Source organism: Oncorhynchus mykiss, chromosome 29 (genome assembly GCF_057628025.1).
Source record: "Oncorhynchus mykiss isolate SJ-2025 chromosome 29, ASM5762802v1, whole genome shotgun sequence".
NCBI lineage: Eukaryota > Metazoa > Chordata > Actinopteri > Salmoniformes > Salmonidae > Oncorhynchus > Oncorhynchus mykiss.
The window spans coordinates 1,922,501-1,945,000 of NC_143050.1; the positions used below are offsets into that span (position 1 = coordinate 1,922,501).

A 22,500-nucleotide genomic window follows, 5' to 3' on the forward strand; every position below is an offset into this window, starting at 1 on the left:
CTGTCCCCAGGTGATCTGTAACACTGTTTGATCTCTCCTCTCTACCTGTCCCCAGGTGATCTGTAACACCCTGTTTGATCTCTCCTCTCTACCTGTCCCCAGGTGATCTGTAACACTGTTTGATCTCTCCTCTCTACCTGTCCCCAGGTGATCTGTAACACTGTTTGATCTCTCCTCTCTACCTGTCCCCAGGTGATCTGTAACACCCTGTTTGATCTCTCCTCTCTACCTGTCCCCAGGTGATCTGTAACACTGTTTGATCTCTCCTCTCTACCTGTCCCCAGGTGATCTGTAACACCCTGTTTGATCTCTCCTCTCTACCTGTCCCCAGGTGATCTGTCACACCCTGTTTGATCTCTCCTCTCTACCTGTCCCCAGGTGATCTGTAACACCCTGACTCATCTGTCCTCTCTACCTGTCCCCAGGTGATCTGTAACACCCTGTTTGATCTCTCCTCTCTACCTGTCCCCAGGTGATCTGTAACACCCTGTTTGATCTCTCCTCTCTACCTGTCCCCAGGTGATCCGTAACACCCTGTTTGATCTCTCCTCTCTACCTGTCCCCAGGTGTTCTGTAACACCCTGTTTGATCTCTCCTCTCTACCTGTCCCCAGGTGATCTGTAACACCCTGTTTGATCTCTCCTCTCTACCTGTCCCCAGGTGATCTGTAACACTGTTTGATCTCTCCTCTCTACCTGTCCCCAGGTGATCTGTAACACTGTTTGATCTCTCCTCTCTACCTGTCCCCAGGTGATCTGTAACACTGTTTGATCTCTCCTCTCTACCTGTCCCCAGGTGATCTGTAACACCCTGTTTGATCTCTCCTCTCTACCTGTCCCCAGGTGATCTGTAACACTGTTTGATCTCTCCTCTCTACCTGTCCCCAGGTGATCTGTAACACCCTGTTTGATCTCTCCTCTCTACCTGTCCCCAGGTGATCTGTAACACTGTTTGATCTCTCCTCTCTACCTGTCCCCAGGTGATCTGTAACACCCTGTTTGATCTCTCCTCTCTACCTGTCCCCAGGTGATCTGTAACACCCTGTTTGATCTCTCCTCTCTACCTGTCCCCAGGTGATCTGTAACACCCTGTTTGATCTCTCCTCTCTACCTGTCCCCAGGTGATCTGTAACACCCTGACTCATCTGTCCTCTCTACCTGTCCCCAGGTGATCTGTAACACTGTTTGATCTCTCCTCTCTACCTGTCCCCAGGTGATCTGTAACACCCTGTTTGATCTCTCCTCTCTACCTGTCCCCAGGTGATCTGTAACACCCTGACTAATCTCTCCTCTCTACCTGTCCCCAGGTGATCTGTAACACTGTTTGATCTCTCCTCTCTACCTGTCCCCAGGTGATCTGTAACACTGTTTGATCTCTCCTCTCTACCTGTCCCCAGGTGATCTGTAACACCCTGTTTGATCTCTCCTCTCTACCTGTCCCCAGGTGATCTGTAACACCCTGACTCATCTCTCCTCTCTACCTGTCCCCAGGTGATCTGTAACACCCTGTTTGATCTCTCCTCTCTACCTGTCCCCAGGTGATCCGTAGCACCCTGTTTGATCTCTCCTCTCTACCTGTCCCCAGGTGATCTGTAACACCCTGTTTGATCTCTCCTCTCTACCTGTCCCCAGGTGATCTGTAACACCCTGTTTGATCTCTCCTCTCTACCTGTCCCCAGGTGATCTGTAACACTGTTTGATCTCTCCTCTCTACCTGTCCCCAGGTGATCTGTAACACTGTTTGATCTCTCCTCTCTACCTGTCCCCAGGTGATCTGTAACACTGTTTGATCTCTCCTCTCTACCTGTCCCCAGGTGATCTGTAACACCCTGTTTGATCTCTCCTCTCTACCTGTCCCCAGGTGATCTGTAACACCCTGTTTGATCTCTCCTCTCTACCTGTCCCCAGGTGATCTGTAACACCCTGTTTGATCTCTCCTCTCTACCTGTCCCCAGGTGATCTGTAACACCCTGACTCATCTGTCCTCTCTACCTGTCCCCAGGTGATCTGTAACACTGTTTGATCTCTCCTCTCTACCTGTCCCCAGGTGATCTGTAACACTGTTTGATCTCTCCTCTCTACCTGTCTCCAGGTGATCTGTAACACCCTGTTTGATCTCTCCTCTCTACCTGTCCCCAGGTGATCTGTAACACTGTTTGATCTCTCCTCTCTACCTGTCCCAAGGTGATCTGTAACACCCTGTTTGATCTCTCCTCTCTACCTGTCCCCAGGTGATCTGTAACACCCTGACTCATCTCTCCTCTCTACCTGTCCCCAGGTGATCTGTAACACTGTTTGATCTCTCCTCTCTACCTGTCCCCAGGTGATCTGTAACACCCTGTTTGATCTCTCCTCTCTACCTGTCCCCAGGTGATCTGTAACACCCTGACTGATCTCTCCTCTCTACCTGTCCCCAGGTGATCAATAACACCCTGACTCATCTCTCCTCTCTACTTGTCACCAGGTGATCCGTAGCACCCTGTTTGATCTCTCCTCTCTACCTGTCCCCAGGTGATCCTTAACACCCTGTTTGATCTCTCCTCTCTACCTGTCCCCAGGTGATCCGTAACACCCTGTTTGATCTCTCCTCTCTACCTGTCCCCAGGTGATCTGTAACACCCTGTTTGATCTCTCATCTCTACCTGTCCCCAGGTGATCTGTAACACCCTGTTTGATCTCTCCTCTCTACCTGTCCCCAGGTGATCCGTAACACCCTGTTTGATCTCTCATCTCTACCTGTCCCCAGGTGATCTGTAACACTGTTTGATCTCTCCTCTCTACCTGTCCCCAGGTGATCCGTAAAGGTGAGGTCAGCTGCTGCTGGACCTGTACTCCCTGTAAAGACAATGAGTTTGTGTTTGATGAGTACACCTGCCGCGCCTGTGACCTGGGGGCCTGGCCTACCGACGACTTGACAGGTACACAACCCCCCCCACACACACACACACACACACAGGTACGAACACACACATGCACACGTCTGGGTGGAGGTGGCGGTGGCGGTGGCGGTGGCGGTGGCGGTGGCGGTGGTGTGGAGCAGTACAGCTATATCCATGTGGGGAGCTGGGACCAGGGAGGACTGAGGATGGACGACGAAGAGATGTGGGCTAACGCCTCCACCATTATACAGTGTGTCTGCTCTGAACCCTGCCAGAAGGCACAGATCAAGGTGCACACACACACACACACACACACACACACACACACACACACACACACACACACACACACACACACACACACAGGTACGAACACACACATGCACACGTCTGGGTGGCGGTGGCGGTGGCGGTGGCGGTGGCGTGGAGCAGTACAGTTATATCCATGTGGGGAGCTGGGACCAGGGAGGACAGAGGATGGACGACGAAGAGATGTGGGCTAACGCCTCCACCATTATACAGTCTGTCTGCTCTGAACCCTGCCAGAAGGCACAGATCAAGGTGCACACACACACACACACAGACACACACCTGCCGAGCCTGTGACCCTACTGACGACATGACATGTAAGGCATCCAATCAAACAGCTGAACGGTCTAGTTTAAAGGTCAATGTTTTCATCTCAATATCAAAACAAATATTGGTAACGATGAAGTACCTTACTGTGATTGTTTTACATGAAAATGACCAAAAACAGCTCGGACTGTCAGTGAGTGTTCTGAGTGGGGAGGGGAAAACTGAGAACAAACTATTATTGGCTGAGAGGTTTGGAGCTCTCTTTCTTATTGGTCTATTAACTAATCACCAGGCAGGCCAACACTCCGTCCTACCAAAACATGTCAGAGATTTCAGACAGTCTTTTCAAACAGTTCTTACACTTAAAGGACGTTATCATCGTTTTCACAATTCCACAGTATGAATCCGTCCTCATTGTGTGGGCCACTGGGCCTTTATTAAAGGAGACTTTTCTTTTGTTCACATCAACATCTCGCGTGTTATTGTCATGTCGTGTGTGTAGATGGCAGGGAAGTCAGGCACAGGAGAATCAAACTTGGTATAATGGTTTAATAACTTAAAACAAAAACTACATAACCAAAGTACGTAATAAAATACATGTGGGAACAAGAACCAATCCATAAAACACGAGCGTAACAACAAGCTCTGACAAGGACATGAGGGCAAACAGAGGGTTAAATACACAACATAATAATGAATGGGATCGGAACCAGGTGTGTAGGAAGACAAGACAAAACCAATAGAAAATGAAAAATGGATCAATGAGGGCTAGAAGACCGGTGACGTCGACCGCCGAGCACCGCCAGAACAAGGAGAGGGTTAAATACACAACATAATAATGAATGGGATCGGAACCAGGTGTGTAGGAAGACAAGACAAAACCAATAGAAAATGAAAAATGGATCAATGAGGGCTAGAAGACCGGTGACGTCGACCGCCGAGCATCGCCAGAACAAGGAGAGGGACCGACTTTGGTAGAAGTCGTGACAGTTATAGAAGGGTCCAGATAATATTTTTTGTGATTTCACGTTTTAGCGATAAAAAAAAAAATACAATTAAATAAAACTTGTAACCATTTTTTTCTCCTCAATTGTTGTGGTATCTAATTGGTAGTTACAGTCTTGTCTCATCGCTGCAACTCCCGTACGGACTCGGGAGAGGCGAAGGTCGAAAGCCGTGAGTCCTCTGTCGTGGAAATGTCCTGTATTACCAAATCATGAGAGAGCAAACCACACACAAGTCAGAGTTATCATAAAGTTCATCTTTAATTATATGAGCTTCACCATAGCCCTGTGACTCTCAGATTAATCTATAATTGAATTCACTGAGAGTGCTTACAAAAATCTAATCAAATCAAATCAAATGTATTTATATAGCCCTTCGTACATCAGCTGATATCTCAAAGTGCTGTACAGAAACCCAGCCTAAAACCCCAAACAGCAAGCAATGCAGGTGTAGAAGCACGGTGGCTAGGAAAAACTCCCTAGAAAGGCCAAAACCTAGGAGGAAACCTAGAGAGGAACCAGGCTATGTGGGGTGGCCAGTCCTCTTCTGGCTGTGCCGGGTGGAGATTATAACAGAACATGGCCAAGATTTTCAAATGTTCATAAATGACCAGCATGGTCCAATAATAATAAGGCAGAACAGTTGAAACTGGAGCAGCAGCATGGCCAGGTGGACTGGGGACAGCAAGGAGTCATCATGTCAGGTAGTCCTGAGGCATGGCCCTAGGGCTCAGGTCCTCCGCGAGAGAGAAAGAAAGAGAGAAAGAGAAAATTAACCCAGACAGGACCCAGACAGGACGATCACATCAGTGACTCAACCCACTCAGGTGACGCACAAAACAGTTCTTAGTATCATTTATAGCCAAGACACACCTCTCAACTCACATGACGAATAACAGATCTACAGGAACATTACACAATGAAATATTTTAGTATCCCATAGCCAGACAGCATTAGCTACAAATTATCGTTCAGTTTGGTCTCCTAACCGAAGTTCCTATCTTGTTCTTGGTACCACTTAGGACCAAAACATTACCTCATCCAATGGCATATATCAATTATCAATTCTAGACACTCCCATCAAAAATACAACCCCTCCTGGACAAGCTCACGGAGAGGAGTGACTGGCACACAGACATTGTGGAGCCAACTAACTGGTTCCACATTAATCACACCATCCCTTCACATGGTTTAGGAATAGTTACAGACACATTCACAGATAAGACAAACCTGACCTCTCCCCTCTCTGGGCCCCAAGTAACTGAGCCCTAGCAGAGAAGGGATAACTGCAAACTGCCAACAGTATTATTTAAAAAGAAGACATTCTAATGACAATAAATAAGATAAAACATCTTATTTATCTCTGTTACCTAACTAATTCTGATTCTGCTACCACACCTCCGAAACAAGACTCAGCCAAGCTGCACTGCTTCTTGACTCAATGCTCGCTTCACCTGGAAGCCGGAGGAAACACTGTACACCTGGCGACCGTGTCAGCATGCACTGCGGCCGGCCCACCACAGGAGTCGCTATAGAGCGATGGGACAAGAACATCCCTGCCAGCCAAACCCTCCCCTAACCCGGACGACACTAAACCAATTGTGCGACCGCCCCGTGGGTCTTCCGGTCGCGGCCAGCAACGATGCAGTGCCGTAGACCACTGCACCACTCGGAATGCTGTTTTAGAGAAACTTACCCCAAAACAGTAAATCACTTCCTCATCCTCGCTGTGTAGTATAGGCCCCCCCCCCCAAAAAAAACACTCCAAAAACACCCAAATCCTTTTAGATACAGGAATCTCTCAGCATAGTGATGCAGGTCTTTAGATGTTGTACACATGAGTGCGTGTCCTTACGAACTTTAACCGCAACGTCAGTGCAGAAGTGATACAGTCAGTCTCTCCTCAACTCTGGCACGAATGGTATTTATATCAGCCCTCTGATTACAATGAAGAGTAAATCTGTGCTGCTCTGTTCTGCACCAGCTGCAGCTTAACTAGGTCTTTCCTTGCAGCACTCGACCACACGACTATAATCAAGATGAGACATATATTTTGTCCTGTTTCACACAGTGTGTATGAAATGGATATGTTTTTGTTGTTGTTGCATACCTCAATTCCCCCGAGACACCCTCAGAGAGTGAGGTCACAGTCACGGTCAGACATTATCAACAGTGACCCTGGAACACTAAGGGTTAAGTGACATTTCTCTTTCTGATATTTCTTAATTTCTTTATTTTTACTTTTCTGGATTGTGTGTCTATTGTATTGATAGGTATTACTGCACTGTTGGAGCTAGAAACACAAGCATTAGGTATTACTGCACTGTTGGAGCTAGAAACACAAGCATTGGGTATTACTGCACTGTTGGAGCTAGAAACACAAGCATTAGGTCACGAATAATAAGTTCAGTTAGCCCGCCTGTGTTCGTGCTTGTTTGCTGTTTTTAGTCAAGGAGTGTTCCTGTCTTTTGGATTGTCCGCTGTACAGCGTATGTACCTGTGTAGTACATTTTTGGAGTGTTGTGCTCCTGTGTTCGGCGTCACCCTCTTTGTGCGCAGGGTGATTGTACGGAAATAAAGTGTTTTTCCGAATCCTCTGCTCTCTGCGCCTGACTCTACGCACCGTAACAGAAGCCCGCACCACCACTATGGAGTCAGCAGGAGAAGCGACCACCCCTCTCCTCACGATGGAGAAGCGACCACCCCTCTCCTCACGATGGAGCAGCGACCACCCCTCTCCCCACGATGGAGGAGCGACCACCCCTCTCCTCACGATGGAGCAGCGACCACCCCTCTCCTCACGATGGAGCAGCGACCACCCCTCTCCCCACGATGGAGCAGCGACCACCCCTCTCCTCACGATGGAGCAGCGACCACCCCTCTCCTCACGATGGAGCAGCGACCACCCCTCTCCTCACGATGGAGCAGCAACCACCCCTCTCCCCACGATGGAGGAGCGACCACCCCTCTCCTCACGATGGAGCAGCGACCACCCCTCTCCCCACGATGGAGGAGCGTGTCCTTCATCACACGTCAGCGATGGATCAGATGATGGAGAGGATGGACCGATGGGAGAGGAGTGGTCTCCCTACTTCCCCTCCAACCCCCCCCCACCTGCAACGCCACAACCTCCTTGGTTGTTTCATATCTATCTCCCCCTCCCCCATTGCTCTCGTCTTCTTGCCTGTGTACTGAGGACATATATGTTTTGCATAAGATATGGGCAATACAGTGACCTCACCACCCGTATCTACTAAAAAATATCTACTGCAAAGGTGTTCATCATAATGTTCACATATATTCCATCCGATTTCATATGTGCACCAGCTGAGATGGGCCGTAAAACATGGAAGATGAAAGTGCACTCAACTACTCGAAAAATGGAGCAATCACACATCAGTTGATGCAATCCATACACGATGATTTGGGAGAGACAAAGGAACGGCGACATCACCATTGATGTCTCTGTCACGAATGGACAGAGACGACAATCAACTTAATAACCGGCTGTCATCAGAGTTGTGCAGGTTCCGAGTGAAACCAACAACGGTATTCGTTCAGCAGAAGCATGTCTCCACGGCATCCAGAAAACTCTGCTGCTGAGCCGGAGAGAGCTTCTTACATTTCTGCATCAGCATTGTGTCGTTAGCGCTGTTGTCCTGTTTCCATTTTCTCTTAGACGGCCTTTGATTCCCCACTTCTCATAAGGACACTTTTTTTTCTCAGACATTCTCGTTGGCAGTGACCAGAAATCCCGCAATAATGACATGCACCAGGTTTCTCTTCTGTTGAACAAATAATGTTGTTGGTTTCACTCGGAACCTGCACAACTCTGATGACAGCCGGTTATTATGTTGATTGACGTCTCTGTTCAGTCGTGACAGCCTGTTGATGATGTCTCCGTAGCTTTGTCTCTCTCAATCAGTAGTTGTGGAAACAAAAGTTTTTAGCAAATCGTCGTGTATGAATTGCATCAACTGATGTGTGATTAACCCATTTTTCGAGGAGTTGAGTGCATTTTCACCCACTTTGACTAACCACCTCTGTTCTAAACCTTTCTTCAAATCCAACAAACGTCTCTTTCAGCTTTTGGACACATTTAGTTATCTCCTCCCAATTAGCGGTGGCATTGGTCGGACCCTTAAGGAAATCATGGCTCTCCATCCATCGGCCACATCTTTCTCTTCATCACCCACAGCGATATAAACCTTTTCTTCAAATACACCATGTTCATGGTTATCCAAAACAAAGGCGAACAACTGTAACCCATCACAAGGATGTAGAATATAGAGGTTTTTTTTTATATCGCCTTAAATGGTCCCAAGACTTCATACCCACGTCTCGTGGATGCTTCAAAGTCTTTGACCGTTCATCCAACTGTTTTGAAGATGCTGATTTATGATTACTGTCACTGGAGGTTTAACTTTCCTTCCTTGAACAGTGTTCTGGTCGGCCTGAGACATCGTTCGTCACCGCTGTCAGAATCTGTTGACTCAAAGCCAGGAAGTTCTGACCAGATGTTTTGAAGCTCGAGCAGGGAACAGATTGCAATTGTTGAATTTCGCCTTTGAATGTTTTTATTGGTTCAACAAGAGCCCTCAAACAATCTTTCTCTTCCTGTAATGTCCTGATTATCACGTAGGAAGTTATCATCTCGTTTTCTCACTTCGGCTAATACAGTTAAAGACAATCGTGTCTTTATTAGTGAGTCAGACATTCTCTGTGTTTTCCCACCAAGCTTTATGTATATCAGACAGATTCCCTATTTAATCTCTATCAACAATGACAGAATATTATTTTTATCTCCTACCACCGTGAATGTAATATCTTTTCCATGTTCACATCCGTTGTCCGGCCCTTTTCAAGAGTGTTTTTCTCACTTGAAGATGCCATGACATTCACTTCAAAAGTTGTATGAGATATAGTTATACCTTATATATTTATTTAACCCCAAAAGATATATAACCCCTAACCTATCTATAGAATACATGTATATAACCCCTACAGCTGTGTGGCAATGCACGACTCCAACACCATCAAGTTTGATGACGACACGACGGCCTGATCAGCAACGACGATGAGTCAGTCTACAGGGAGGAGATCAGAGACCTGGCAGTGTGGTGCCAGAACAACAACCTCTCCCTCAACGATGAGTCAGTCTACAGGGAGGAGATCAGAGACCTGGCAGTGTGGTGCAGAACAACAACCTCTCACTCAATGTCAGCAAGACAAAGGAGCTGATCGTGGACTACAGGAAACGAAGGGGCGAGCACGCCACATTGACGTGGCTGTAGTGGAGCTGGTGAGAGCTTCAAGTTCCTCTGTACCCACATCACCAAGGACATAACATGGTTTACACACACCAACATGTGAAGGAGGCACGACAACACCTCTTCCCCCTCGGGTGGTTGAAAAGATTTGGCATGGCCCCTCAGATCCTCAAAAAGTTCTACAGCTGCACCATTGAGAGCATCTTGACTGGCCGCATCGTCGCAACTGCACTGTCCTCAATCGTAAGGAGCTACAGAGGACGGCCCTGTACATCACTGGGGCTGAGCTCCCTGCCATCCAGGACCTGCCATCCAGGACCTCTATAACAGGTGCTGTCAGAGGACGGCCCTGTACATCACTGGACTCTACCCACACTCTCACTGGAATCTACCAACACACTCACTGGACTCTACCCACACTCTCACTGGACTCTACCCATACACTCACTGGACTCTACTGGACTCTACCCACACACTCACTGGACTCTACTGGACTACCCACACACTCACTGGACTCTACCCACACACTCACTGGACTCTACCCACACACTCACTGGACTCTACCCACACTCTCACTGGACTCTACCCACACACTCACTGGACTCTACCCACACACTCACTGGACTCTACCCACACTCTCACTGGACTCTACCCACACACTCACTGGACTCTACCCACACACTCACTGGACTCTACCCACACACTCACTGGACTCTACCCACACTCTCACTGGACTCTACCCACACACTCACTGGACTCTACTGGACTCTACCCACACACTCACTGGACTCTACCCACACACTCACTGGACTCTACCCACACACTCACGCATACTAACACTGACACTCCAACACACGCACGGCGTGTACACACATGCATATTGACGCCACACACAGTTTTACACTCTTCACATACGCTGCTGTTACTCTGTTTATTATCTATCCTGATTTCCTAGTCACTTTTACCCCTATCTACATATTACCGCCATTACCCCTACCCTAGTACATTGACTCGGTTCTCCTTGTATATAGCTTTGTTATTGCTATTTATGGTTTTACTATTCTTATTTTCTTACTTTTTTACTCTGCACTGTTGGTTAAGGGCTTGTAAGTTAGCATTTCACTGTGAGGTCTACTACACCTGTTGTATTCAGCATTTCGCTGTAAGGTCTACTACACCTGTTGTATTCAGCATTTCACTGTGAGGTCTACTACACCTGTTGTATTCAGCATTTCACTGTAAGGTCTACTACACTTGTTGTATTCAGCATTTCACTGTAAGGTCTACTACACCTGTTGTATTCAGCATTTCACTGTAAGGTCTACTACACCTGTTGTATTCAGCATTTCACTGTCAGGTCTACTACGCCTGTTGTATTCAGCATTTCACTGTAAGATCTACTACACCTGTTGTATTCAGCATTTCACTGTAAGGTCTACTACACTTGTTGTATTCAGCATTTCACTGTAAGGTCTACTACACCTGTTGTATTCAGCATTTCACTGTAAGGTCTACTACACCTGTTGTATTCAGTATTTCACTGTAAGGTCTACCTACACCTGTTGTATTCAGCATTTCACTGTGAGGTCTACTACACCTGTTGTATTAAGCATTTCACTGTAAGGTCTACTACACTTGTTGTATTCAGCATTTCACTGTAAAGTCTACACCTGTTGTATTTGGCGCACGTGACTAATAATGTTTGATTTGATTTCTCCATTGGACTCTGAAAATCTCAATGGTCAAATATTTGTCCTGATTCACACATTTCTTTGTCACGTCCTCCTCTCATCACCCTCAGAGAGTGTGGTCATTGTGGGGTCATTGCCAGGGATCAGCCATTATTGACCATAGAGCAATTTTGAGTTAAAGTGCCTTTGTCAAGGACAGATCTACACATTCACCTAGACGGCTCGGGGATTCAAACTAGCAACATTTCGGTTACTGGGTTACTACACTCTAGCTGCTAGGTTACCTTCCGCCCTGGGTCGCACACACACACATATTGTGTGAGAGAATGTAGCACAGATTAATCACTCGGGTTGGTCCCTCTCAGCAGCCATTCCATTAGAGAATAGTGTATTAGTGTGGCCTGGACTCAGCTGAGCTACTTAGCATGTGACCTACACAAGCACGAGCTCACACATGCTGCAGAATGTGCGTTGAGGGGCGGACCCTGAGAATATTATTAACAGTGTGTGTGTGTGTGTGTGTGTGTGTGTGTGTGTGTGTGTGTGTGTGTGTGTGTGTGTGTATGTGTGTGTGTGTGTGTGTTTCCAGGTTGTGAGCCTATCCCGGTGCAGTACATGTGTTGGGGAGACCCTGAGAATATTACTAACTGTGTGTGTGTGTGTGTGTGTGTGTGTGTGTGTGTGTGTGTGTGTGTGTGTGTGTGTGTGTGTGTGTGTGTGTGTGTGTGTGTGTGTGTGTTTCCAGGTTGTGAGCCTATCCTGGTGCAGTACGTGTGTTGGGGAGACCCTGAGTATATTAATAACTGTGTGTGTGTGTGTGTGTGTGTGTGTGTGTGTGTGTGTGTGTGTGTGTGTGTGTGTGTGTGTGTGTGTGTGTTTCCAGGTTGTGAGCCTATCCCGGTGCAGTATGTGCGTTGGGGAGACCCTGAACCCATAGCAGCAGTGGTGTTTGCCTGTCTGGGGCTCATGGCTACTCTGTTTGTTACCTCCATATTCATCAGGTAACACCTCTTACAGACTATCTATACATATAATGACATCATGTACCCTTTATACAGTATCAGTCAAAAGTTAGAACACCTAGTCATTCCAGGGTTCTAGAACACCTACTTATTCCAGGGTTATAGAACACCTACTCATTCCAGGGTTCTAGAACACCTACTCATTCCAGGGATCTAGAACACCTAGTCATTCCAGGGTTTTAGAACACCTACTCATTCCAGGGTTTTAGAACACCTACTCATTCCAGGGTTTTAGAACACCTACTCATTCCAGGGTTTTAGAACACCTACTCATTCCAGGGTTTTAGAACACCTACTCATTCCAGGGTTTTAGAACACCTACTCATTCCAGGGTTCTAGAACACCTACTCATTCCAGGGTTCTAGAACACCTACTCATTCCAGGGTTCTAGAACACCTACTCATTCCAGGGTTCTAGAACACCTACTCATTCCAGGGTTATAGAACACCTACTCATTCCAGGGTTATAGAACACCTACTCATTCCAGGGTTTTAGAACACCTACTCATTCCAGGGTTTTAGAACACCTACTCATTCCAGGGTTTTAGAACACCTACTCATTCCAGGGTTCTAGAACACCTACTCATTCCAGGGTTTTTCCTTTTTTTTTTTACAACGTTCTACATTGTAGAATAGTAGTGAAGACATCAAAACTATGAAATAACACATATGGATTCATGTAGTAACCAAAAAAGTGTTAAACAATTCAAAATATATTTGAGATTCTTCAAAATAGCCACCCTTTGCCTTATAATTAGCCTTTATTTAACTAGGCAAGTCAGTTAAGAACATATTCTTATTTACAATGACGGCCTAGGAACAGTGGGTTAACTGGTCTAGGTTCAGTGGGTTAACTGGTCTAGGAACAGTGGGTTAACTGGTCTATCAACAGTGGGTTAACTGGTCTAGGAACAGTGGGTTAACTGGTCTAGGAACAGTGGATTAACTGGTCTAGGAACAGTGGGTTAACTGGTCTAGGAACAGTGGGTTAACTGGTCTAGGAACAGTGGGTTAACTGGTCTAGGAATAGTGGGTTAACTGGTCTAGGAACAGTGGGTTAACTGGTCTAGGAACAGTGGGTTAACTGGTCTAGGAACAGTGGGTTAACTGGTCTAGGAACAGTGGGTTAACTGGTCTAGGAACAGTGGGTTAACTGGTCTAGGAACAGTGGGTTAACTGCCTTGTTCAGGGGCAGAACAACAGATTTGTTCCTTGTCAGCTCAGGGATTCAACCTAGCAGCCTTTTGGTTACTGGCCCAACGCTCTAACCACTAGGCTACCTGCCACCCCTACCTGCTGCCTTGATGACAGCCTTGCACACTCTTGGTATTCTCTCAATCAGCTTCACCTGGATTGCTTTTCCAACCGTCTTGAAGCAGATCCCACATATCCTGAGCCCTTTTTGGCTGCTTTACCTTCACTCTGCGGTCCAACTCATCCCAAACCATCTCAATTGGGTTGAGGTCAGGTGATTGTGGAACCCAGGCCATCTGATGCAGCACTCCATCACTCTCCTTCTTGGTCAAATAGCCCTTACACAGCCTGGAGTAGGCGGGACAATAGAACGAGTCAGAATTCACCCAAGGCTGAAAAAAACAGCAAAAGAACGTTGGCTAAGCTGGAACATTAGCACGAGCCCATAAAGCAACTGAATGGAATCGAATGTTCTCAGAGCTTGTTTTGATTGGAGTGATGCTGTCACGGAACCCTCCGGATCTGTCATTACGCACACCTGGTCCCTATTCCCAGTGGTTAGTAATTGTATAAGTCTGCCCTTTGTTCACCATTGTCCTGTCGATCATTGTTCCAGTGTACGTTGGTTGCGTGAGTACCGTTGTACCGTTGTGCTGTGTGCTGTGTGTTTTGGCTTTCGTATCATTGTGGATTGTGCAGATGATTACAGGTCTCGTCCCGTGTGATAATCATTCTGCGCTTGTGTTATTTATTCGAGGTACTCCTCGCTCTTTTTTGGGGGGGGGTTTCTACCCTGTGTTTTGTATACGTGTTTGTTTGGTCTTCGTCCCCAGCGCTGTAATTTGGGTAAATCAAAAAATAATAAATAAATAAAAACTATTACGCATTCCTGCGCCTGTCTCCCGATCTTTAAAACCAGCGTGACAGACGCTTAGAATTCCATTTGGCCTAAATGGCACAAAAATATGTATCCCTTTTTATTTTACCTCTACAATCTGTCGTCCAATCGACGAAACTGGAAAAAAATTACTTGTGTAGAAAGTAAACATCCTCACCTTGATGGTGTAGTGAAAAAGTATCGAAAAAATGAGAACTTCTGACTACTTCTGGTCTAGTGATCGATGACAAATGAGCTCGATGCCCAGACTTACATAATTACAAAGAGGAGATTCTCCTGATTTAAAATAGTGGCCAACTTGAAAAAAATCTAATTATACACATTGTGAGATATTTGTCGAAATAGACCGGCATGCCACTCTATAGGAAAACAATGTGGGGAGCTCAGCGTTCCAAGAGCAAAAAATATTTGGGGGCTAGCATTTGATGACAACCAGGCTCACTGCCCAGACTTGCGTAATTAGAAAGAGGAGATTCTTATGATTAAAATGGCGTCTGACTTGAAAAAATCGAAATATACACATTGCGAGATATTTGGCAAAATAGACAGACATGCCTACATTTCCCCTATAGGAAACAATGGGACGACCTCAGAGTTCCATGAGTCATTATTTTGTTGTTTACGTTTTAACTATTAAACAACTTGAGCAGGTGTCATGGGCAACAATTGTGAAGCAGGCATTGTGACATAGAACAATGGGCTGGGAATAGAATGTTCGGAAGGCGAGTTGGTGCCACGGTGCTCAATAGAACTAATAGGAGCTGGCAGGGTGAAAAATGCACTAAAATAAGGCCTGTTTTTTAGTAATTACTTCAAAACTACGGCAAACAGCTGGGACATATGGTCATATTATGAAACTGGGCTCCATGACGGATGCAATGAACAAGTTTTTATCAGAAAAAAGCGTTGTTAAAAATGTCATGTGTCCAGCCTACCTGGAGATATGTTGCGTCATTGTCCTGTTGAAAAACAAATGATAGTCCCACTAAGCGCAAACCAGATGGGATGGCGTATCGCTGCAGAATGCTGTGGTAGCCATGCTGGTTAAGTGTGCCTTGAATTCTAAATAAATCATAGACAGTGTCACCAGCAAAGCACCCCCACACCATCACACCTCCTCCTCCATGCTTCACGGTGGGAACCACACATGCGGAGATCATCCATTAACCTACTCTGCGTCTCACAATAAACCAAAAATCTCAAATTTGGACTCATCTGACCAAAGGACAGATTTCCATCAATCTAATGTCCATTGCTTGTGTTTCTTTGCCCAAGCAAGTCTCTTCTTATTGGTGTACTTTAGTAGTCGATTCCTGCAGCAAATCGACCATGACGGCCTGATTCACACAGTCTCCTCTGAACAGTTGATGTTGAGATGTGTCTGTGAAGCATTTATTTGGGCTGCAATCTGAGGCTGGTAACTCTAATGAACGTATCCTCTGCAGCAGAGGTAACTCTGGGTCTTCCTTTCCTGTGACGGTCCTCATGAGAGCCAGTTTCATCATAGCGCTTGATGGTTTTTGGGACTGCACTTGAAGAAACTTTCAAAGTTCTTGAAAATTGTACGGATTGACTGACCTTCATGTTTTAAAGTAATGATGGACTGTCGTTTCTCTTTGCGTATAAGAGCTGTTCTTGCCATAATATGGACTTGGTCTTTTACCAAATAGGTCTATCTTCTGTATACCACCCCTACCTTGTCACAACACAACTGATTGGCTCAAACGCATTAAGAAGGAAATAAATTCCACAAATTAACTTTTAACCAGGCACACCTGTTAACTTTTTATGGCTGCAGGGGCAGTATTGAGTAGCTTGGATGAAAAGGTGCCCATTGTAAACGGCCAGCTCCTCAGTCTCAGTTGCTAATATATGCATATTAGTATTAGTATTGGATAGAAAACACTCTAAAGTTTCCAAAACTGTCAAAATATTGTCTGTGAGTAGAACAGAACTGATATTGCAGGCGAAACCCTGAGGAAACTAAAAACAGGAAGTGGCTTCTATTTTGAAAACTCCATGTTCCATAGCCTCCCTTTGCTGGATTTAAAAGGATATTAACCAGATTCCTTTTCCTTTCGCTCCCTCAAGGTGTCAACAGTCTTCAGACATAGTTTCAGGCTTTTATTTTGAAAAATGAGCCAGAACGATAACATCGCGTCAAGTGGTCACATGAGTTTTGCTCGCGCAACAGAGTTTGGATAGGTATTGCTTTTCCCTCTCCTACTGTGAAAGACATTTGCGGTTGATATATTATCGATTATATATATTTTTTTAAACCTGAGGATTGATTATAAAAAACATTTGACATGTTTCTGTGGACATTATGGAAACTATTTGGAATTTTCGTCTGCGTTGTCATGACTGCTCTTTCCTGTGGATTTCTGAACATAACGGTCCAAACAAACGGAGGTATTTTGGGTATAAAAATAATCTTTATGGAACAAAAGGAAAATTTATTGTGTAACTGGGAGTCTCGTGAGTGAAAACATCCGAAGATCAAAGGTAAACAATTAATTTGATTGCTTTTCTGATTTTCGTGACCAAGCTACCTGATGCTAAGTGTACTTAATGTTTTGTCTAGCGATCGATAAACTGACACAAACGCTTGGATTGCTTTCGCTGTAAAGCATCATTTCAAAATCTGAGACGGCAGGTGGATTAACAAAAGGCTAAACTGTGTTTTCCTATATTTCACTTGTGATTTCATGAATATAAATATTTGTAGTAATATTGATTGAATGTAGCGCTATGCTATTCAGCGGTTGTTGATGACACTTATCCCGATAGGGGGATTGCAGCCATAACAAGTTAATAGGAAATGCATTCCATTTCACCTCATGAAGCTGGTTGAGAGAATGTGCAAAGCTGTCATCAAGTCAAAGGGTGGCTCCTTTAAAGAATCTCAAATATAAAATATATTTTGATTAGTTGAACACTTCTTTTGACCACTTCTTTTGACCACTTCTTTTGACCACTTCTTTTAGACCACTTCTTTTGGACCACTTCTTTTGGACCACTTCTTTTGACCACTTCTTTTGGACCCGTACCTCTTAGAGGTTAAAGGTGCCTGAACCGTTTTGGCCACACTGGCAGAACCTTTCCAGATCAAAAAGGTTCCTCCAAGAACCCCTCAACTAACCAAACATCAACTATCGACTTCCATTGGTTCCTCGAGGGACTCCAGGGGTTTCTTGAATCTCCAAGGTTCCTCAAGTCAACACTAATGTTAAGAGTCAGAGGTCACGAAGTAAAGAATAGTGTTCCATTTGGGATGCCACGTTGATCTCATAGACTTATCAAGCTTTGACCCAACAGGCACCCTATTCCCCATTATAGGGAACTATGTTTGATCAGAGAGGACTGGCACCCTATTCCCCATTATAGGGAACTATGTTTGATCAGAGAGGACTGGCACCCTATTCCTCTTATAGGGAACTATGTTTGATCAGAGAGGACTGGCACCCTATTCCCCATATAGGGAACTATGTTTGATCAGAGAGGACTGGCACCCTATTCCCCATTATAGAGAACTATGTTTGATCAGAGAGGGCTGGCATAGTCTAGCATGCTGTAAACATTAATATGAATGTCAATTTGATCGTGTGTGTGTGTGTGTGTGTGTGTGTGTGTGTGTGTGTGTGTGTGTGTGTGTGTGTGTGTGTGTGTGTGTGTGTGTGTGTGTGTGTGTGTGTGTGTAGGTTCTATGACACCCCGGTAGTGAAGTCGAGCAGTAGAGAGCTGTGTTACATCATCCTGGCTGGCATCTGTCTGGGCTATCTCTGTACCTTCAGCCTCATCGCCAAGCCCCACGCTGCACACTGCTACCTACAGAGACTGGGGATAGGACTGTCCCCTGCCATGAGCTACTCTGCCCTGGTCACTAAGGTACACACACACACACACACACACACACACACACACACACACACACACACACACACACACACACAATGCCAATGACTGTATTACAGTTGTATTTCCAGACTAGCCTTATAGCTGGTATCCTGACTGTGTTGTTGTTGTTGTTCCAGACTAGCCTTATAGCTGGTATCCTGACTGTGTTGTTGTTGTTGTTCCAGACTAACCGTACAGCTGGTATCCTGACTGTGTTGTTGTTGTTGTTGTTCCAGACTAGCCTTATAGCTGGTATCCTGACTGTGTTGTTGTTGTTGTTGTTGTTCCAGACTAACCGTATAGCTGGTATCCTGACTGTGTTGTTGTTGTTGTTCCAGACTAACCGTATAGCTGGTATCCTGACTGTGTTGTTGTTGTTCCAGACTAACCATATAGCTAGTATCCTGACTGTGTTGTTGTTGTTCCAGACTAACCGTATAGCTGGTATCCTGACTGTGTTATTGTTTTTCCAGACTAACCGTGTAGCTGGTATCCTGACTGTGTTGTTGTTGTTGTTCCAGACTAACCGTATAGCTGGTATCCTGACTGTGTTGTTGTTGTTGTTCCAGACTAACCGTACAGCTGGTATCCTGACTGTGTTGTTGTTTTTGTTGTTCCAGACTAACCGTATAGCTGGTATCCTGACTGTGTTGTTGTTTTTCCAGACTAACCGTATAGCTGGTATCCTGACTGTGTTGTTGTTGTTGTTCCAGACTAACCGTATAGCTGGTATCCTGACTGTGTTGTTGTTGTTCCAGACTAACCGTATAGCTGGTATCCTGACTGTGTTGTTGTTGTTGTTGTTGTTCCAGACTAACCGTACAGCTCGTATCCTGACTGTGTTGTTGTTGTTCCAGACTAACCGTATAGCTGGTATCCTGACTGTGTTGATGTTTTTCCAGACTAGCCTTATAGCTGGTATCCTGACTGTGTTGTTGTTGTTCCAGACTAGCCTTATAGCTGGTATCCTGACTGTGTTGTTGTTGTTGTTGTTCCAGACTAACCTTATAGCTGGTATCCTGACTGTGTTGTTGTTGTTCCAGACTAACCGTATAGCTGGTATCCTGACTGTGTTGTTGTTTTTCCAGACTAACCGTGTAGCTGGTATCCTGACTGTGTTGTTGTTGTTGTTGTTGATGTTTTTCCAGACTAACCGTATAGCTGGTACCCTGACTGTGTTGTTGTTGTTGTTCCAGACTAACCGTACAGCTGGTATCCTGACTGTGTTGTTGTTGTTGTTGTTCCAGACTAACCATATAGCTGGTATCCTGACTGTGTTGTTGTTGTTGTTCCAGACTAACCGTACAGCTGGTATCCTGACTGTGTTGTTGTTGTTGTTGTTCCATACTAACCATATAGCTGGTATCCTGACTGTGTTGTTGTTGTTGTTCCAGACTAACCATATAGCTGGTATCCTGACTGTGTTGTTGTTGTTGTTGTTCCAGACTAACCATATAGCTGGTATCCTGACTGTGTTGTTGTTGTTGTTCCAGACCAACCGTACAGCTGGTATCCTGACTGTGTTGTTGTTGTTGTTCCAGAATAACCGTGTAGCTGGTATCCTGACTGTGTTGTTGTTGTTGTTGTTCCAGACTAACCGTATAGCTGGTATCCTGACTGTGTTGTTTTTTTTGTTGTTCCAGACTAACCATATAGCTGGTATTGTCACGCCCTGACCATAGTTTACTTTGTATTTTCTATGTTTTGATTGGTCAGGGTGTGATCTGAGTGGGCATTCTATGTTTCATGTCTTGTTTGTCTATTTCTATGTTCAGCCTGATATGGTTCTCAGTCAGAGGCAGGTGTTCGTCATTGTCTCTGATTGGGAACCATATTTAGGTAGCCTGGGGTTCACTGTGTGTTTGTGGGTGATTGTTCCTGTCTATGTGTTTTTCACCAGATAGGCTGTTTTAGGTTTTCGTTACGTTCATTCACGTTCTTTATTTTGTAGTGTTTGCATTGATTCGTGTTTTACGTTTGTTCATTAAAACATGGATCGCAATCTACACGCTGCATTTTGGTCCGATCCTTGTTCTACCTCTTCATCAGAGGAGGAGATAGAAGAAAACCGTTACAGAATCACCCACCACAAAAGGACCAAGCAGCGTGTCAACAGGCAGGAGCAGCGCGAGGAGAAGCGCAATAAGGATTTCTGGACATGGGAGGAAATCCTCGACGGGAGAGGACCCTGGGCTAAACCAGGGGAGTGTAGCCGCACTAAGGTGCAGCGGGAGAAGAAACAACAGGAACAGCCCAAGGAGGAGTACAGTATGGAGTATACTACTTGGGAGGAGATCGACAGGTGGGCGGCCGACCCAGGGAGAGTGTCGGAGCCCGCCTGGGATTCGCTGGAGCAGTGCGAGGAAGGTTACCGTAGAATGGAGGCGGTGAAAGCAGAGAGGCGCTGGTATGAGAAGGCAGCACGGCGACGCGGATGGAAGCCTGAGAGGCAACCCCAAAAATTTCTTGGGGGGGGCTAACAGGGAGTATGGCTATGCCAGGTAGGAGACCTGGGCAGACTCCCTGTGCTTACCGGGGGGCTAGAGAGACCGGACAGGCACCTTGTTATGCAGTGGTGCGCACGGTGTCTCCAGTGCGGGTGCATGGCCCGGTGCGGTATATTCCAGCTCCGCGTGTCTGCCGGGCTAGATTGAGCGTCGAGCCTAATGCCATGAAGCCGGCTCTACGCAGCTGGTCCCCAGTGCGTCTCCTTGGGCCGGTTTACATGGCACCAGCCTTGCGCTCGGTGTCTCCGGTTCGCCTGCATAGTCCAGTGCGGGCTATTCCACCTCGCCGCACTGGCAGGGCGACCGTGAGCATTCAACCAGGTAAGGTTGGGCAGGCTCGGTGCTCAAGAGCTCCAGTGCGCCTGCACGGTCCGGTTTTTCCAGTACCACCTCCACACCCCAGCCCTCCGGTAGCAGCTCCCCGCACCAGGCTTCCTGTGCGTGTCCTCGGCCCAGTACCACCAGTGCCAGCACCACGCATCAGGCCTACAGTGCGCCTCGCCTGTCCAGCGCTGCCAGAGCCTCCCTCCTCTTCAGCGCTGTCGGAGTCTCCCGCCTGTTTAGCGCTGTCAGAGCTTTCCGCCTCTACAGCGCTGCCGGAGTCTCCCGCCTGTTCGGAACTGCCAGTTTGCAAGGAGCTGCCAGTTTGCAAGGAGCTGCCAGTCTGCAAGGAGCTGCCAGTCTGCAAGGAGCTGCCAGTCTGCAAGGAGCTGCCAGTCTGCAAGGAGCTGCCAGTCTGTAAGGAGCTGCCAGTCTGCATGGAGCTGCCAGTCTGCATGGAGCTGCCAGTCTGCAAGGAGCTGCCAGTCTGCAAGGAGCCGCCAGAGCTGCCTTTCTGCAGGATGCCGCCAAAGCTGCCAGTCTGCAAGGAGCCGCCAGAGCTGCCAGTCTGCAAGGAGCCGCCAGAGCTGCCAGTTAGCATGGAGCAGCCAGAGCCGCCAGTCAGCATGGAGCAGCCAGGGCCGCCAGTCAGCATGGAGCAGCCAGGGCCGCCAGTCAGCATGGAGCAGCCAGGGCCGCCAGTCAGCATGGAGCAGCCAGTCAGCATGGAGCAGCCGGAGCAGCCAGTCAGCATGGAGCAGCCAGAGCAGCCAGTCAGCATGGAGCAGCCAGAGCTGCCAGTCAGCATGGAGCAGCCAGTCAGCATGGAGCAGCCAGAGCTGCCAGTCAGCATGGAGCAGCCAGTCAGCACGGAGCAGCCAGAGCTGTCAGTCAACCAGACTCTTCCAGATCTGCCAGTCGACCAGACTCTTCCAGATCTGCCAGTCGACCAGACTCTTCCAGATCTGCCAGTCGACCAGACTCTTCCAGATCTGCCAGTCGTGCAGACTCTTCCAGATCTGTCAGTCGTCCAGACTCTTCCAGATCTGCCAGTCGACCAGACTCTTCCAGATCTGCCAGTCGACCAGACTCTTCCAGATCTGCCAGTCGACCAGACTCTTCCAGATCTGCCAGTCGACCAGACTCTTCCAGATCTGCCAGTCGTCCAGACTCTTCCAGATCTGCCAGTCGTCCAGACTCTTCCAGATCTGCCAGTCGACCAGACTCTTCCAGATCTGCCAGT

At 46.8% G+C, this 22,500-nt stretch overlaps 1 protein-coding gene across 1 annotated transcript in view; it reads left to right on the top strand.

Moving 5' to 3' along the window:
* LOC110516146 (glutamate metabotropic receptor 5a) overlaps positions 1 to 22,500 on the top strand; it is a 76,837-nt gene that overhangs the window by 43,868 nt on the left and 10,469 nt on the right. Inside the window, exons 11-13 of the mRNA XM_036967732.2 lie at positions 2,791 to 2,917; positions 12,303 to 12,420; positions 18,234 to 18,420. Coding sequence (XP_036823627.2) covers positions 2,791 to 2,917; positions 12,303 to 12,420; positions 18,234 to 18,420 — 432 coding nt within the window. The remainder of the gene's footprint in view (positions 1 to 2,790; positions 2,918 to 12,302; positions 12,421 to 18,233; positions 18,421 to 22,500) is intronic.